The sequence below is a fragment of the Salmo salar genome, chromosome 15, assembly GCF_965601325.2.
Source record: "Salmo salar chromosome 15, fSalSal1, whole genome shotgun sequence".
Classification (NCBI taxonomy): Eukaryota; Metazoa; Chordata; class Actinopteri; order Salmoniformes; family Salmonidae; genus Salmo; species Salmo salar.
In genome coordinates this window covers 75228767-75248717 of record NC_138305.1, presented here as the reverse complement: position 1 = coordinate 75248717, position 19951 = coordinate 75228767, and the positions used below count along the sequence as shown (strand labels likewise).

At 39.1% G+C, this 19951-nt stretch overlaps 1 protein-coding gene and 1 long non-coding RNA gene across 9 annotated transcripts in view; one reads left to right on the top strand and one right to left on the bottom strand.

The window, feature by feature from the left end:
* The window catches only part of acot7 (acyl-CoA thioesterase 7), a 69215-nt gene extending 65813 nt beyond the window's left edge, over positions 1 to 3402 (bottom strand). For 2 of the 6 annotated variants that reach the window (XM_045696016.2, XM_045696018.2), the window contains exons 1-2: positions 3257 to 3394; positions 2697 to 2796 (exon numbers count right to left, since the gene is read on the bottom strand). In XM_045696016.2, the coding sequence (XP_045551972.1) occupies positions 2697 to 2746 (50 nt within the window). In that variant the 5' untranslated portion in view covers positions 2747 to 2796; positions 3257 to 3394. Of the gene's footprint in view, positions 1 to 1298; positions 1411 to 2696; positions 2843 to 3256 lie in introns of those variants that run through there. The other 4 variants (XM_045696014.1, XM_045696015.2, XM_045696017.2 and 1 more) reach the window with 4 other exon arrangements.
* Positions 3403 to 14795: 11393 nt separating this feature from the next.
* Positions 14796 to 19715, top strand: LOC106572205 (uncharacterized). 3 transcript variants are annotated; one of them, XR_006759236.2, is made up of 5 exons: positions 14796 to 15744; positions 16103 to 17170; positions 17269 to 17381; positions 17480 to 17560; positions 17662 to 19715. It is a non-coding gene; the product is annotated as an uncharacterized LOC106572205 (long non-coding RNA). The 3 variants fall into 3 exon arrangements; XR_006759238.2 differs by having other exon boundaries at positions 14796 to 16223; positions 17035 to 17170; positions 17662 to 19712; XR_006759235.2 differs by having other exon boundaries at positions 14796 to 17170; positions 17662 to 19712.
* Positions 19716 to 19951: the final 236 nt, after the last annotated feature.

The following is a 19951-nucleotide window of genomic DNA, read 5'->3' as shown; positions in this document are numbered from 1 at the left end:
CAATCTGTTACTCTGAAGTGCCTTTTGAAATCCTAACACTAAGATCGTATTTTATAACTTAGCTAGTCATGTTGCAATAGACTAAGCTTTCAAATGATGCACATCTGACCCGGATTGTGATTTATAATGGAACGTTTTTGGATTGCGTAAAAAACAACAGCAATTGTGTGATGGTGGGAACTACAAGTGTGCTTGCTTCAGTTCCTCAATGGCAAAGCTAGGAGAGCTCAAAAAAGCACCTTATAGTTGAAGGCTCTTTCATTGAGTCAAAAAAGTGCATTGAAATGACTTAGTAACTGTGCAGTTTGGAGAGGTGGTTGGCCACTTGGAGACACCAGTTAGACCTCTCACTCAAACCCTCGTCATCCTTTTTTCTTATCTTGCACCTACTCCAAGGTTTCTATGAATATTATTATGTTACTGAATGTATCCAGAGTATTTTGAGATGTTCGTTATTGACAAATGATGTGAAAAGTACAGTAAATGTAAAATGCCTCTTGATGGCAGCGAGAACATTATACCGATTGTAAAGCTTATTTCCTGCAATTCTACACATTTTGTCATGGGGTGCAGAGAAAATTGGTCTGTTTTAAAGCAAATGTTCTTGCAATTCCATACATTTTGCCATGTCTAATGTTTAGGAACCCCTGCCCTAAAATATCTTACAACCTTACACTGGTGTCATCTGCTGACACAAGGGTCACAAAAAGCATTGTCTCATCATTTGAATCAAAACAGTGCATACAACAGCGTGTGAATACAAGGTTTTTACTAGAGTAATTACAGTGTTACACAGGCACAAGATGAACTTAATATAAAGTGTCAGCCTGTACGGCTATGTGTCCAGCGCTCATTTAAAATACTTTATCTGGGATTGATTGAGTTTGCCTGGCACAATGAAACAAATAGAATAGTCACAAGAGTTCAAACCCTGCCCATCTGGCACTCCAGGCAGACTACAGCAAACGCTAAAATGATTTGAATGATTTCAAATAGTCTATTGTCTAAGCTTAGTGAAGTCATCGACAACAGAGAATAGATTTTATCTGATTCAGATAAGGCCCAAGCTGGGAGAGCAAGGTTTTGTGTAGTCATGCCCTACGGTCTGGTTGGTCAAGTACCTAAAATAAGAACTTATACCGATCACTATCGGACACATTTTAACCAACATTACAAGAAAGTACAATCACATTACTCCAGATTAAGCCTCGCTGCATTGGCTGCCTGTAAAGTATCAGACCGACTCTAAGGTTTTAATTTGAACTTTCTAAGCACTACATGGCAGTGTCCTCTCTTACCTGGCAGTAGTCACAGACATGCTTGTTCCATACAATCCAGTAAAAATGCTTCCCTCCAAATTGACTGACCCAAGTGTAAACAAATGCCAGGGGAGGAGCCTTGGCTAATGATAAACGTATATGGCGGTACATGTCTAGAAACTACTCACTCTCATTTACTGTGTTGCTATGTCATGGATCTGCTCCACCCTGGTTTATGATCCGAAAGGGAGGTGAAGTTGGTTGGATTTCCGCTTTTGCAAATGGTCCTACTCTGAATGTTCCAGAGTAGGACCAAGATGATTTTAATACATTATTAATTATTTTAGTATGTGAGAGTCATAAAGCAATGTAGCCTACTACAACTTACGTACAATGTTGTATTATCATTTTATAGCTAATGATACTGAGTAACAAGCAGCTATGGTGCTTGAGTAACTGCTGCATAGAAATACATAACACTAGTATCCTTATAATAAGATAATAAGCCTTATAATAAGACATTAATGATTATAACAAACTATTAAAGCATTATAGCAATCAGTGTTAAGTATAGGCTAGTCTTGCCTTTTTTCTTCTTCATGGGACATGTTCATATTGAGCAATGCCTTTGTCTCTCTTGGTGTGGTGCAATGCTTCTCTCTACCTTTAGGAGGATGATAATACAGAACCATAATGCAGTGCAAATGGACGCTGCTGTAGACTACATTGTAAGACTCAGCAAAGGCATTTGATAAGATGAATGCTGCGACAAAAGCCAATGCAAATATTAACCAAACTATCGCCGACGGGAATGCGCATAATTTATCTGCCCATGTTTTATTGTTCTGTTTACTTTTTACGACAACCGGAACTGTTTGGGAGACGATTTAAAACGGCTACAATTATACTAGTCAGCACACACTGGTCTGACGTTTGCCCATTCAAACTGAATAGCGAGACGTTATTTGGGAGTTTAATTATTTATTTATGTATTAGGCCTACTTGTGTGGTGTGATTTACAGGGGTCTCGCAAATATACTACAAATGCCCCAGGACGACCTTAAGATGTCCTTGTTTGCCTCTACGCATCTTGTACCGGTTCGTCATCACTTCCAAGCATCATTGTCGAAAAGGTCCTCACACGACATGTGATCGCGTGCACAATTTGAGGCTCACACTGCCGTTTTGTATTAAGAATACCAGTATTTGTTCCCTATTAGATTGTCTCGTCCTTATGTGACTTCTATGCAGTCAACATTTGCCGGAATAGACCGAGAGCAAAATCTATTTGGCGGATTATCTGGCCGCTTTGAAATGTGCACGCAAACCGGTAGTTGAACTGCTCTCTACAGTACACTCGTTGGATCTCATCCAATATGTCACAGATACAGAAACATATAAATTACATTTCTTAACACAGCTCATCGTTTCGCTTACCTGCATATCTGGAGGGAGGAGGCTGTGGCTTGCGATTGTGTTCCCGACATGATGATAATGATGACTGGCTCTTTGTTGAGCTTGTCTTGGCGCAAGTCTCCTGGTGCAGTGAGGATAGCAATATGCAGACTCAGTCGGGTAGTATGCTATTGCAGCCGGTTAGCAAGATCAAGGGACATGGTTTTGACAGATCGTAAAATTCAAGGAATAGCCTACCGGTGAAGTTATATTGTAGCCTATACTAGCTAGAAATTATCAGTGGTGTAAAGTACTTAAGTAAAAATACTTAAGTACTTAAGTTTTTTTTGTATCTGTACTTTACTTTACTATTTTATTTTTTGACAACTTTTACTTTTACTTCACTACATTCCTAAAGAAAATAATGTACTTTTGACTCCATGCATTTCTTGTTACATTTTGAATTAGCAGTACAGGAAACTGGTCCAATTCACGCACTTATGAAGAGAACATCCCTGGTCATCTCTACTGCTTATGCGAACATGTTTGTTTAGGTTAAACTGACAATGAATACAAAGGAAGCACTATATTTCAAAAGTTACCTGTTTTTGCTGTGGATCAGAACGAACGAACATATAAATGTTTATTTAGGAGGTTAGCTAGTTTCCACAACTCACTACAGATGATAAGTTCCGTGAGAAGCTGTCAGTGTCACCCTTTACAGGAAAAGCTAGCTAAACTGTTTAAAGAACTTGCGTCACTGGCACATACAGTTCAAATCATCACGACAAAAGACCGCGGGAGGGCGGCAGAGACTATGCCATTTAATGGGTCGCAACGATTTTTTTGTCGTCTGTAGGGGCGCGATTGTTCCTCACAACGACTGTCTGTCCAAGCGCCTATCCAAATCCAACTGATGCAATATGGCTCTTTTTGGGAGACCGAACCAAATACAAATATAAATGAGTTATAGATATGTCATTGTAATTGAAAGCAAGTCTAAGATGCAGTTGATCTGTTCTATGTTGGCTATTTCTATGTTTCCGGTTCTTAAGTTTAGTTTTTGCGTCTTTTACTTTCGGTTTTGTACACCAGCTTCAAACAGATGAAAATACAATATTTTGGTTATTGAAAATATATTTCCACAGCGGTTTAGATGGTACAATCACATAAACTGAAATTAGGCGAATTATTAGAATTCTAGCAACCAGTTGCACCTTTGCAGCTTTAAACTTTGGGGTAACAGTTGATGGGTGCACCTTGATTAGAGCGCTTCCGTGCATATATACAGTACGAATACGTTTTCTTACCAAGTAAAATGAAATAACATTTTGGCGCTTTGTCCAGGGCTATGTTATGGCCTACAGGCCGAGTCATACCAACAAAGAAAACAAGGGATAGTTGAAATTAATAGGACGAGTAATATACCACAGTATTGTAGTTTTTAATACAGTTAAATATATGTACAATGCGCAATAGTAATAAATAATAAAATACATACCGAAAGTAGAGACATGTTATGTTTTCAAGTAACATAACACAACGTGCTTACATATCGTTTATCTGCACAGACCCAGGATACTGAAGTCTAGTGCAAAATGATATACATTATATAATAACCATTTGGTTTACAGGGGAGTTTTATGTGTCTCTTTATCATTTAACCCCAAAGAGGACTAAATATAACTAAACAAAATCCATGCAGATCTTAAATAATAAGAACGTCTTTAAACTTGTCCACTTACTGGACAGAAGACATGTGTACTTCAGTATATAATGCTTAACTAACATGATTTAACATGAATTATAACTTTTCATCAAGAGAATATGACAATGAATGCATCTCTATAGCTTAGTAGTGATAGGGGTAATTCTACTAAATGATGGCTTTCCTGTCCCTGCCTTATTCACCAGGAAAAACACTTTTTTTATTGACGTTTTATTATTAATAAAACATATGTAAGACAGTTATATTGCAAACAATTGTTTATATATATTGTAGAGCACGGTCAGTACCATGAAATTGGCTTGTCCCTCGGGTCAGGAGTGATGGTATAGTGACATATTTTTTGTTTAAAAATATATTTTTCTTCCTCTTTAAATGTCATAATACAAATGAAAGTATTATAGTTATTTAGTGGACAACTTAAAAAACTAAAATATTACAAATAATTTACAAGTAATAGCTGTCCCTCAATTTCAAGTCACTGGTGTTAAAATACATAAAAACCACCACCTTGAAAAAATGCAACATCCTTGCCAAATTCTTCCTGGGTCAAAGGTTCATTGGAGATGGGACTGTTTTGAAAAGCACATGGTGCACTCTCTCTTCATGTGTTAACAATTTGATGATTAACTTGGTAATTTCATGCGAGGACTTAAGATGTGTCACTGGTGTTATACAGTTTATAGTAAGGGGAAAGGAAATTGGATTAAAATTATTGATAAAATTGCATGATGAGTGATTTATTTACAATTTAAGAAGTGTGGTTTGAGCTACAGTGGCCACCATCTTAGATATGCCATCTTGTCACTGGTGTTTCTGTTCTTGCTGGTAACACCAGTGACATGACGATAATGCCAGTGACAATCAATAACACCACAAACTTTTTTCTCAACGTAATGTTTTATAAAAACCCCAACAATTATATAAAAAAATACTTATTTGCATTTTATTACTGTTTCAATATTGTAATCACATAATATGGCTTTCCTTTTGTTAGATATGGCGAAATTAGGTGCTGCTGAAAAGCAAAGACTCTACAGACAGCGCAGGGATGCTGACCCACACCACAGAGCAGCCTACCTTAAACAAAAACACCAGACTTACTTAAAGGATTTAGAGAGTCAAAAAAGAAAGAGAGTGATGGATCTCACAGAAAGGGAAAAAAGACTGGAGTGAAGGAAATGGCGGGTCAGACAGGCAAAACAGAGATTGCGAGCAGGAACAACAGTGTTGCAGTACAGTGAACCCAGTACTGCAAGGTCAGAATTAAGACAATCTGTCTGTAGGAAGACACATATACTCTGTATCTACAGAGTTACTTAAAGGGATAGTTCACCCAAATTACATATTGGTTTCCTTACCATGTATGCAGTCTATGGACAAGGTATGACAGCAAGCCTTGCTTTTGTTTACCTGGCCACTGTTTCAAATGCTAATTATTTTGCATTTACGGCACAAAACCAATGCATTGATTGCTGTCATACCTTGTCCATAGACTGCTTACACGGTAAGGAAACCAATGTGGCATTTCGTAATTCAGATGCATTATCCATTTAAGTAGGCCTACACAATATTTGTCACATGGCACGAGAATTGATATATACTGTTTTAACAAGCTACGTAGTTTTGTGGATAGGCGTGACAGAGTAGGATTTCATGTTTGTATTATGTTGCATGCATATTACACTGAAAATCTAATACAATTATACAGTGGGGCAAAAAAGTATTTAGTCAGCCACCAATTGTGCAAGTTCTTCCACTTAAAAAGATGAGAGAGGCCTGTAATTTTCATCATAGGTACACGTCAACTATGACAGACAAAATGAGAAAAAAAATTCCAGAAAATCACATTGTAGGATTTTTAATGAATTTATTTGCAAATTATGGTGGAAAATAAGTATTTGGTCAATAACAAAAGTTTATCTCATTAATACAGGTAACGAGTGGAGGACAGAGGAGCCTCTTAAAGAAGAAGTTACAGGTCTGTGAGAGCCAGAAATCTTGCTTGTTTGTAGGTGACCAAATACTTATTTTCCACCATAATTTGCAAATAAATTCATAAAAAATCCTACAATGTGATTTTCTGGATTTTTTTTCTCATTTTGTCTGTCATAGTTGAAGTGTACCTATGATGAAAATTACAGGCCTCTCTCATCTTTTTAAGTGGGAAAACTTGCACAATTGGTTGCTGACTAAATACTTTTTTGCCCCACTGTATATTACATCTTTACAGACAACGAATCCAAGGGCGGATAGTGCGCGGGAGAGAAGCACAGATAGGCAGAAGAAAATGTCAGGAGTTGCAAGAGAAGTTGGAAAAGTACAAAAGACTACACCACAAACACAAAAACATTGTCACCGTTTGCAGGCTAAAAATCAAGACCTTGACAGTCCAAAAACGAAGACGAGAAGCACTCTACAAGGCTGCCCGGCCTCTTCATCAATTAGAACAACTCTATACCTCCACTATGCTCTCTTGTGGGATCTAAGAGCAAAGTACAAAGCAGACAAAGCCAAACAGGGGTTTGTAAATATACTGACAGGAAAGCTGATAAAGAAATACAAATTCAAAAAGTTGTGTGAGCAGAGAATTGGTTTTTCATACTGTCATAGGAATTTTCTATCCTAATGATAATAATTAACAATCAATAAGTTTTGACTAATCCCCAAGGTTTGTAAGACAATGGGTTAATAATTAAGCAAGGACTCAGCTTTCTGCAAAAGGTCTGTACAGTTTATTCAGAAAACGTTTCGCTCCACATAAACAAAGAAGTTAATTTTATCCTCTCTCTCCGCTTACGCCCACACCTCCACACCAAAAGTAGATAACCTATGCACACACATACACACACAAACAGTAGGTGAACAGTATCTCTCCCTTGACTTCCCACCACTGTTAATCACTATCCAGCGCTGTCTGTGCTTTCCCCTGAGATTAGGAAACCTTGACGGTCACTCCCTTTCTCCTCTAAGTTACTTCAAGTTCCTCAGCTGCCGGGTCAAGCACAGTCTACTTGTTGTTATCTTAGGCCCACTAAAACACACACACACACACACATTTTGTCCCGGGCCTCTACTAGACCTTATGGGACTAACGTTCAGTACATTAATTATTCATTATCCATGCTACATAACTACTAATTAATAATGGATTATTGATTAATTTACCTTTATTAGATAATTCTCTTATCATTCCACCCTTAAATGCCTAATTATTAACCCATTGTCTTACAAACCTTGGGAATTAGTCAAGGCTTATTGATTGTTAATTATTATCATTAGGATAGAAAATTCTTTTGACACATACAAAGTCTGGAAGCCCCGAAGCAGAGCTCGACAAACAAGCTTGGCCGAAATAAACAAGAGAGCTGTACGACAGTTCTACCTAAGAGATGACTTTCCTGTGGCTCAGTTGGTAGAGGATGGTGTTTGCAACACCAGGGTTGTGGGTTCGATTCCCACGGGGGGCCAGTACAAAAAAAAAAAAATGCATGTAATTAAATGAAATGTATGCATTCACTACTGTAAGTCGCTCTGGATAAGAGCGTCTGCTAAATGACTAAAATGTAAATGTAATGACGTCAGCAGGCAAACCCCTGGCAAGAAAAACACTAAGAAAAATTAAGAAACAGAGGAGGCTCTTGTGATTCCTGGAAAAACCTCCACAATACATTTTTTTCTGAGCATGGCCAAAACATTTCATATGCCTTCTTCTGCAGAGAGAGACCATTTTGGGTGGTGACACCGAAGGAGAGACCGAGACTCTTGCCAGTGCAAAACTCATGAGAACTTACAGTTTATGGAGGAGAAAATGCACAAACTTAGGTCTTTCACATTCCAGAAATCTGGAGGAGATGACAGATAGCACAGTCTGTAACAATTCAAAGATATGTGCCTATGATCAATGCCAAGAATGTGAACACTCTACTGTACCACCGGTCAAATAACAATCTAACAGAGGTGTCGCTCACCCAGGGGTGTCTGGAGAAGATGGAGCACAACAGAGCAAATTAAGAACAAGAGAAAAGCAGCTTAATCACTGGATATAGCCATAACGGAGGAGCTGGTGACCCAATTCCAAGCTAGACTCTTTAAATTCAGGAGACATCTGTTCAACATTAGATGGCAGTAAAGCATCTACCGGACCCTCAGGGATTGCCTGATCCATATAGACTTCAGTGAGAACTACACTTTCAAGTATGCTTCAGAGATCCAGTCAGTTCACTTCGGGGGGTCACACAAGCAAGTGTCCTCTATGTGGCAGAGGAGCTCCCTATCTCCTTCTGCACCATCTCACAGAGCAGAAGGCATGATGCAGCAGAAATTAAAAATGTTGCTAATAAATTGATAAAATTTGTTTGAAATAATCTTATGTTTGTCATTGGTTTCACATTGTGTCACTGGTGTTACTGTATGGCATATTGGTGTTCTGGCATCAGAGTAGCCCAATTTAATTGAATATGGTTTTTGTATCTACCTAACTGTTGCTACATTCATTAGTAAACATTTTAAGGATATGATCATTCACTTTTGATGACTCAACCTCAATTATTTCTAATGTTACAAACAGCAAAACAATAGTATAAATGGAAAAATGTCAGACAATAGAACTTTACACGTGTTCAAAGTCAATTATTACTAATCCAAACAATTTCTTAGTATTATCATTAACCTTTTCTGTCTTTGATTATACAGTTGAAGTCAGAAGTTTACATACACCTTAGCCAAATACATTTAAACTCAGCTTTTCACATTTCCTGACATTTAATCCAAGTAAAAGTCCCTGTCTTTGGTCAGGTAGAATCAACACTTTATTTTAAGAATGTGAAATGTCAGAATAATAGTAGAAAGAAGTATTTATTTCAGCTTTTATTTCTTTCATCAAATTCCCAATGGGTCAGAAGTTTATATACACTCAATTAGTATTTGGTAGCATTGCCTTTAAATTGTTTAACTTTGGTGTAACGTTTCAGGTAACCTTCCAAAAGATTCCCACAGTAAGTTGTGTGAATTTTGGCCCATTTCTCCTGACAAAGCTGGTGTAACTGAGTCAGGTTTCTAGGCCTCCTTGCTCACACACGCTTTTTCAGTTCTGCCCACAAATGTTCTATAGGTTGAGGTCAGGGCTTTGTGATGGCCACTCCAATTCCTTGACTTTGTTGTCTTTAAGCCATTTTGGCACAAATTTGGAAGTATGCTTGGGGTCATTGTCCATTTGGAAGACCAATTTGCGACCAAGCTTTAACTTCCTGATGTAACGGCCGTCGAAGGGAGTAGACCAAGGCGCAGCGTGTTGAGTGCTCATGATGGTATTTATTTTATCTGAACACTGATTCAAAAAACAAAGTGGAACAAAACGCACAGCTCTGTCAGGTGAAAAACACAAGACAGAAAACAACCACCCACAAAACCCAAAGGAAAACAGGCTGCCTAAGTATGGCTCCCAATCAGAGACAACGATATACAGCTGTCACTGATTGAGAACCATACCAAAGAAACAAAGAAATACAAAACATAGAAAAAAGGACATAGAATGCCCACCCTAGTCACACCCTGGCCTAACCAAAATAGAGAACAAAAACCTCTCTATGGCCAGGGCGTGACACCTGACTGATGTCTTGAGATGTTGCTTCAATATAGCCACATAATTTTCCTCCCTCATGATGCCATCTATTTTGTGAAGTGCACCAGTCCCTCCTTCAGCAAAGCACCCCCACAACATGATGCTGCCACCCCTGTGCTTCACGGTTGGGATGGAGTTCTTCGGCTTGCAAGCCTCCCCCTTTCTCCTCCAAACATAACGATGATCATTATGGCCAAACAGTTCTATTTATGTTTCATCAGACCAGAGGACATTTCTCCAAAAAGTACAATCTTTGTCCCCATGTGCAGTTGCAAACCGTAGTCTGGCTTTTTTATGGCGGTTTTGGAGCAGTGGCTTCTTCCGTGCTGAGCGGCCTTTCAGATTATGTCGATATAGGACTCGTTTTACTGTGGATATAGATAATTTTGTACCTGTTTCCTCCAGCATCTTCACAAGGTCCTTTGCTGTTGTTCTGGGATGATTTGCACTTTTCGCACTAAAGTACGTTCATCTCTAGGAGACAGAACGCTTCTGCTTTCTGAGCGGTATGACGGCCACGTGGTCCCCTTGTGTTTATACTTGCGTATTGTTTGTACAGATGAACGTGGTACCTTCAGGCATCTGGAAATTGCTCCCAAGGATGAACCAGACTTGTGGAGGTCTACATTTTTTTGTCTGATTTCTTTTGATTTTCCATGATGTCAAGCAAAGAGGCACTGAGTTTGAAGGTAGGCCTTGAAATACATCCACAGGTACACCTCCAATTGACTCAAATGATGTAAAGCCATGACATAATTTTCTGGAATTCTCCAAGCTGTTTAAAGGCACAGTCAACTTAGTGTATGTAAACTTCTGACCCACTGGAATTGTGATACAGTGAATTATAAGTGAAATAATCTCTCTGCAAACAATTGTTGGAAAAATTACTTGTGTCATGCACAAAGTAGATGTCCTAACCGACTTGCCAAAACTATAGTTTCTTAATAAGAAATTTGTGGAGTGGTTGAAAAACAAGCTTTAATGACTCCAACCTAAGTGTATGTAAACTTCCGACTTCAACTGTATATGCAAATTAAAGACTGAAATTACATTCTAGAAAGCCTGAATTGTCATCTAAAATATAGGTAAAACCAGTGAGAAAAAGGCAGCACAAGCATTTTTTTATGTAATGTAGTAAAAATAAAAAAATATGCTGTCATTTATGTTGATATATAATGTTAAGGGGTTAACTATTATCTGACTATAAGTTATGATTTTTTTTAAATAAATAAAATGTGTAAAAGTTGGCTCTTCGTAAAGCCACCATTTTCATAGAATGACCCATATATACAGTGCATTCGGAAAGCATTCAGTCCCCTTGACATTTGAAAAAAACAGTTTTTGCTTTGTCATTATGGGGTATTGTGTGTAGATTGATGAGGGAAAAAAATATTTAATCCATTTTATAATAAGGCTGTAATGTAACAAAATGTGGAAATGGGGAAAGTGTCTGGATACTTTCTGAATGTACATGAGAGTTATCCCGACATGTACATATCATGCATGAGGTGATCACACCAGATACCGACTGGTTTACTGATCCACGCCCTAACTTTTTTTTAAAAGTATCGATGACCAACAGATGCATATCTGTATTTCCAGTCATATGAAATCCATAGATTAGGGGCAAAATAATTTATTTAAATTGACTGATTTCCTTATATGAACTGTAACTCAGTAAAATCTTTGAAATTGTTACATGTTGCATTCAATATTTTTGTTCAGTATATGTAAACTGTTGGAACCACTATAAGCCCTCAATTGGCCTAATGCTTTTGGGGTGAAGATCTGCCTAACATAAATATACAAGTCTCACTTATGGCTATATCTTATTCATAGATTGGATAAAACATAAACAATATGTATGCATAACAAGGTTGCTTGTGTGAGCTGTGGTCCAAAATATAATTTCCTGCCACCCTTTGGTGATGAAACGTATTGCAATTTATCAGTCGAATATGAATGGAGAGCCATATGCAGGAGGCTGCGGAGACAGAGAACTCCACCCTACTCCCAATAATTATGATTGCGTTGACCTTTTGCACTATTCAGGCAAAACTATTTGTTTCTAGTCGATGTCAACAATTAAAGGAAAAATCCACCGCAAACCACTAAATCCTATAATTTACAGTGTTAAATAACACTCATATTTGAGAACATTATTTTTTGCGAACAAATGGTTAATTTTGTCGGTGTGGAAATATGTTGCAGCTCAAGTCGAATACAAAACCCACAATGCAACACTAGGTAGCTAGCTAGCAAATGTAGCTACACACAATAATGCCAAAGTCAATATCAGCATGTGAAGTAGCTAGTTTATTTTTTTTGTTATTTTTTTTTTTGTGAAGTAGCTAGTTAGCTGTAAAATCGCCTAAACAAACTGCACTATGAATTTAGGAGTCTGCAATCTCGCCATGTTCAACCTGCAGATCGATTCCTCGCCGAGTTGAATCTGACATTCGCAACGGCCATGCAATGTACCCTGGACTGAAGAGGCAGACAAATAGAATAAATGTGGCGTACTCTCTGTTAAATTACATATTTCTCGAGGTAGGAATATCGCAAAAAAATATGATCAATGGCTCATCCCAGAGAATATAACCTTCCGCGTTACATCGGGCAGTATTGAAATCTAGCATGTATGATATTGTTTTTTGCGATCTAAAAGTCCTATTAACTGCCAGTGTGGTGCACCCGATTACACTACAATTACCTCATTAAAAGGTAAAGATCATCATACCATTCATATGGTGAATGCGGAATCCCCTGTCTTGTTTTTCACGCTTTGTACAAAATAATAAAATGCAGTACTACAGGATATTTCTTAACGTAGCTCTTTATTAGCTAGCTACAACTTGCATGTTCACTTATCTCCAACCATGATCAACTGACCATGACCTATCCATCTGGGTGGTCTTAACCAATCATAGCACAGTATGACACGCGGTAGAATGCATCCAATTATAATTCAGTATGTTTACACATATGAATATTACATCCCCTTCTTTTAAAACAAAATAATATGTTTACATATTCTAAGCGTTTCTTTTGAAAACATGCTCTGCAGTTTGAACTCAAGGTAAGTAACCATTTATATTGCATACTACACCAACTGAATCAACATAGACTGAAACAATGTTCCAACATACTATTACTTTTCGAACAAGGGATTCTCAGCAACTCAGCTTTCACTGTAGAAATGACATCTTAACATTTCAAACAAATACAATACCAAAGCATTTCAAGTGAACGTTCAATAACAAGTTTACAGTCTGGAACTATTTTAGGGCAGCGATCCGCCTACACCCTTTGACATCCCACTTCTGACACCATGTCTCGTTTTGCACGCTTTGTACAAAATAATAAAATGCAGTACTACAGGATATTTCTTAACGTAGCTCTTTATTAGTTAGCTACAACTTGCATGTTCACTTATCTTCAACCATGATCAACTGACAGTGACCTATCCATCTGGGTGGTCTTAACCAATCATAGCACAGTATGACACGCGGTAGAATGCATCCAATTATAATTCAGAATGTTTACACATATGAATATTACATCCCCCACACGCCACATGTGTGGTACGCGTTACCTTTGAATAGTGATTCAGAACCACACATTGTTATACGCAACCGTTTCAATCCAGGCTTCATCACATCCGGCCTTGATTGGGAGTCCCATAACAGGCTGACTACAAATTTATATTATTCAATTATTGCACCCACACTGCTCGCGCGCGCCAACGAGCGTCTGCGTTGCCAAGGGCTAACACGGAATCCAAACCGGCTGCGCGCGTGCGCCATCATGCATAAATGTATTTTGTCCCCCACACCAAACGCGATCATGACATGCAGGTTAAAATATGAAACAAACTCTGAACCAATTATATTAATTTGGGACAGGTCGAAAAGCATTAAACATTTATGGCAATTTAGCTAGCTAGCTTACACTTGCTAGCTAATTTGCCCTATTTATCTAGCTTGCTGTTGCTAGGTAATTTGTCCTGGGATATAAACATTGAGTTGTTATTTTACCTGAAATGCACAAGGTCCTCTACTCTGCCAATTAATACACACATAAAACGGTCAACCGAATCGTTTCTAGTCATCTCTCCTCCTTCCAGGCTTTTTCTTCTCTTGACTTTATATTGCGATTGGCAACTTTCATAAATTAGGTGCATTACCGCCACTGACTTCATTCGTCTTTCATTCACCCACGTGGGTATAACCAATGAGGAGATGGCACGTTAGTACCTGCTTCTATAAACCTGACTACGGTGTAGTCAGCCTGTATAATAGAAGTCAGTTCTTTTTGTGACGCCGATCTCGCTGCAAGTCCCACCTTTCCCATCTCCTCATTGGTTTATAGAAGTAGGTACCCACATCGAATCTCCTCATTGGTTTATAAAAGCAGGTACCCAGGAGGAGGCAGGTTAAAGAAGGATTTTGGAGCCTTGATACCATTGAGACATGGATTGTGTATGTGTGCCATTCAGAGGGTGAATGGGCAAGACAAAAAATGAACGGGGTATGGTAGTAGGTTCCAGGTGCGCCGGTTTGTGTCAAGAACTGCAATGCTGCTGGGTTTTTACACTCAACAGTTTCCCGTGTGAATCAAGAATTGTCCACCACCCAAAGGACATCCAGCCAACTTGACACAAGTGTGGGAAGCATTGGAGTCAACATGGGCCAGCATCCCTGTGGAACGCTTTCAACACCCTGTAGAGTCCATGCACCGAAGAATTGAGGCTGTTCTGAGGACAAAAGGGGGGGGGGGGGGGGGGGGCACAACTCAATATTTGGAAGGTGTTCTTAATGTTTGGTTTACTCAGTGTATATCCCTTGATTATGACTTATGCCTTAACTGTAGTAGCGTAACTGTGTTATGAGATCATAACTAGAACAATATGAAACTATTAATGGATATAGTCATGGGAGACTTTTAAAACTAATGATGTGGCTGGCCACCCCTTTACAACTCAAAAGACATGGTTTTACAGATATTAAAAGTGAACATGACAGTTTCGGTAAGCAATTGCCCTCAAATCATTGAAGGAGAAAACCTAAAACCTCAGTTTTCAGTTACAGCAGCTGACAATCTGCAGCGGATGTTGTTTATTTAAAGCAGAATGCACCCATCAACTCAGTGGCCTTGGGGTTAGTGTCGGCCCTGAGATTGGAAGGTTGGGTTTGAGCCCCAGTTCAGTCATACCAAAGACTCTAAAAAGCGTGACCTAATGCATCTCTGCTTGGCACTCCGCATTAAGCAGATGGATTCAGGGTAAGGCATTGTGACAGACTAGCATCCTGTCTAAGGGGTATACTTGTATATCAAGTTGCCTCACACTACTGAAACAGGAGATAGGCTTCTGCCCAATGGGCTGTCATGGCTGGGACAAGGTGAAATATAATGCACCCAGAGGTAACGTTGTTTCCCATACGTTTTTCACCAAACCTAAACTTCTTCAACTTGTTATGTTTACTATGTGAAGTGCAAAGTTTATACGTTGTTGACCCCGAAGGATGGTGAAACTGAATTCCTGACTGCGGGTTGTCCCGTTACGCATCACAGATATGTCAAAGAAAACTATTTATATTTGCATTGGAAAATGTGTAGTTTTTGCTCCATTCTTTTTAATATAACTTTTCATGACTAACTATTTTTCTTCTTTCAGGCCGAGTGCATGATGTGAGAGTAGAGCTCTGCCAGTGTGAGCCGGAAGCAGTGCCATTGGTCAGGTATATGAGCCAGAAGCAGTGTCATTGGTCTCGCACACACCACCAGCCTCAGACTTCAGTGGTCTGCTGACTACTCAAGCCGATAACCAGCCTGCAGCTTGAGAGTGGTGTTTCACTGAGGGCCATATGCATGTCATTCAATTTTCCTCATAGGACAGTGCGTAATCACTTTTATAATCTAATTCTATACTATTTCTACTTTGTCTGCAAAAGTTCATAACCAAATTCCTGTTTCGATAAACAGATCTGTCATAGAAACTATGTGAAGATGCATTTGCTGTATGTGTTGATGTCCTACTCTGATGGAATGCAGTAATTAATCAGAGTGCCTTTAAGTGACTCTGTTCATTCATTTCAGGGGAGAGACTTGTATACCGCCCTGACAAATGAGGCCTATGAGGAGTTCCGACATACTTGACATGTTGCGCCGTCTGGCCCCAGAAACTGCCGATGGAACCCAGTGCCCGCTCTGGCCCAAGGTTTGTTGTAATTGCTTTGGCCTATTTCATTTTTTATCACCCCCAAAAAACACATCAAAGCATAAAATATCAATTGTGATGTCTCTCTCTTTTATAAACACAAAGTATCTATTTGAAACATCTCTGTTCCATTTTTTGCCAAACAAATTTACAGACGAACACACTTCTAGTCTTTCATTTGATTTGTTTATTGGGATCCCCATGATCTGTTACAAAGCAGCAGTTACTCTTCATGGGGTCCAAAAACGCTAAAGTTGTATCCAAGTATATTTGACATCTCTTTACAGGACAATGGAACAGTGGTGGTAGCAGAAAATTGGCTTTTTGGTTTGCCTAGGAAAGTTGTCTGGATCAGGTTATGAGCCATCAAAATATGAGGAAAAAGTACAAAAGTACTTTGCAAACCAAGCTGATGTGGATCGATTCGTTTGTAAGCCCATACCACCGACAGGGGTAATACCTGAATGTAATATGCACTTCTTTTTAAGGATACCTTCCATTATTACCTTATGCACAACTGGAAGGGAATGTGAACAAAATGTAGAATTATTTGAACTCATGATACCAAACCTCGCCACTAATTCATATTTAAATGATGCAGTTGTCCCTCCACTTCATCTGTTTGGCTCAGTGGTCTGATGGTTGGAGACGGTATGTTGGTCTTGTGTATGTTGAATGTAATATTATTGGTTGTGTCATGCAACATCCATTTAGGCACTGAATCTGGCACCACTGTGTGTGATCTGCTTCAGGCAACAGCTCAGTACGTTATACCTGTACTGTACTTGAAATGTAAAAAAAAACGTTTAAGGTTGCCATGGATTTCAAGCGGGCAACAACATCAGGTCCAAACCCAAAATAACGGAATTGGACGAGACAGGCGTGTTGGGGCTTTCCTGCGAGAATGAGGACCCGCTTCACTTCCTGAACATGAAAAAGGGTGAAAGGTGGGATGCAGTAATAAGGAGGTTTTTTTCATTTTCTTTGTAAAAAATGTTCAGTGTTTGATTAATTTAGTTTGCAAATAATGATATCTCTTCTGTAGTTTTGTCAAATGCAGTGTGCTTGCGGAGAGAGATGAAGGAGGGTATGAGAGGCAAGAACATCAATCTCATCTTCATGTATGACATTGCATGCAAGATGCAGCCACATGTGCAAGTAATTAACCTTTTTTATTCAAGATCTCATTGACTTTAACATTTGAGTAGCAGTTTTCGCCTGAAATAGTTTTTAATATTAACATTTCGTCTTTTTAGAGAAACTTTCCTGAATTGAAGCATAGGACCAAACTCGTTGTGCCAGTTTTCCATGCTGATGGACATGACTTGCCATGTCAGGTACTTGAACATGATCATTCATATTGTCAGTAGGTATTTATTCATAGTTTATAAGGTTTAACCAAATAAACCCTTTGTATGACATGATTTTATATTTCTAGATGAAATTCAAGACTAGATATTTCGAAGGTGCTGGACTGGCAGATGGGGAGCAGATGGAGAAGTTGTGGTTGTACCTGAGGCGCTTTGGGAAGCTCACCAAAGAAATGACGCCGTCCCATTGTATTGACCTCCTGACTGATGCACTTCTCCACCATGGGGAAAAGATACGCCAGAGGCAACGTTAGTACACTTGGAATTGTTATTCATTTACTTGATGCTGCTTGACTCTAGTGATGTTCCTAACATTTCCTGTTTTTTTTGTTTTAGTGGACTCTCAGCCACAGAGGCTTTCCCGAGCAACAAAAGTTGCAACATAGGCAGAAAGGGAAATGGCAGAAATTTGCATAGTCTCTTCCATGTAATTATTGTATCAATAATCTAATCATTGAATTTCAGTATTGATTAGAAATGTTGTCACATATGTCACTGGTGTTATGTTTTAAGAACAACTCTGGACAACATTAGGGATTGGGGCAGGAATGTCAGTGTCACCCTTGAGAGGCAGACACCTGCTCTGTGCTGGGTGGAGAAATACAGTGCCTTGCGAAAGTATTCGGCCCCCTTGAACTTTTCGACCTTTTGCCACATTTCAGGCTTCAAACATAAAGATATAAAACTGTAATTTTTTGTGAAGAATCAACAACAAGTGGGACACAATCATGAAGTGGAACGAAATTTATTGGATATCTCAAACTTTTTTAACAAATAAAAAACTGAAAAATTGGCCGTGCTAAATTATTCAGCCCCCTTAAGTTAATACTTTGTAGCGCCACCTTTTGCTGCGATTACAGCTGTAAGTCGCTTGGGGTATGTCTCTATCAGTTTTGCACATCGAGAGACTGACATTTTTGCCCATCCCTCCTTGCAAAACAGCTCGAGCTCAGTGAGGTTGGATGGAGAGCGTTTGTGAACAGCAGTTTTCAGTTCTTTCCACAGATTCTCGATTGGATTCAGGTCTGGACTTTGACTTGGCCATTCTAACAGAAGGATATGTTTATTTGTGAACCATTCCATTGTAGATTTTGCTTTATGTTTTGGATCATTGTCTTGTTGGAAGACAAATCTCCGTCCCAGTCTCAGGTCTTTTGCAGACTCCATCAGGTTTTCTTCCAGAATGGTCCTGTATTTGGCTCCATCCATCTTCCCATCAATTTTAACCATCTTCCCTGCCCCTGCTGAAGAAAAGCAGGCCCAAACCATGATGCTGCCACCACCATGTTTGACAGTGGGGATGGTGTGTTCAGGGTGATGAGCTGTGTTGCTTTTACGCCAAACATAACGTTTTGCATTGTTGCCAAAAAGTTTGATTTTGGTTTCATCTGACCAGAGCACCTTCTTCCACATGTTTGGTGTGTCTCCCAGGTGGCTAGTGGCAAACTTTAAACGACACTTTTTATGGATATCTTTAAGAAATGGCTTTCTTCTTGCCACTCTTCCATAAAGGCCAGATTTGTGCAGTATACGACTGATTGTTGTCCTATGGACAGAGTCTCCCACCTCAGATGTAGATCTCTGCAGTTCATCCAGAGTGATCATGGGCCTCTTGGCTGCATCTCTGATCAGTCTTCTCCTTGTATGAGCTGAAAGTTTAGAGGGACGGCCGGGTCTTCGTAGATTTGCAGTGGTCTGATACTCCTTCCATTTCAATATTATCGCTTGCACAGTGCTCCTTGGGATGTTTAAAGCTTGGGAAATATTTTTGTATCCAAATCCGGCTTTAAACTTCTCCACAACAGTATCTCGGACCTGCCTGGTGTGTTCCTTGTTCTTCATGATGCTCTCTGCGCTTTAAACGGACCTCTGAGACTATCACAGAGCAGGTGCATTTATACGGAGACTTGATTACACACAGGTGGATTCTATTTATCATCATTAGTCATTTAGGTCAACATTGGATCATGCAGAGATCCTCACTGAACTTCTGGAGAGAGTTTGCTGCACTGAAAGTAAAGGGGCTGAATAATTTTGCACGGCCAATTTTTCCGTTTTTTATTTGTTAAAAAAGTTTGAAATATCCAATAAATTTCGTTCCACTTCATGATTGTGTCCCACTTGTTGTTGATTCTTCCCAAAAAATTACAGTTTTATATCTTTATGTTTGAAGCCTGAAATGTGGCAAAAGGTCGAAAAGTTCAAGGGGGCCGAATACTTTCGCAAGGCACTGTAAGTTGACTGTGCCTTTAAACAGCTTGGAAAATTCCAGAAAATGATTTCATGGTTTTAGAAGCTTCTGATAGGCTAATTGATATCATTTGAGTCCGTTGGAGGTGTACCTGTGGATGTATTTCA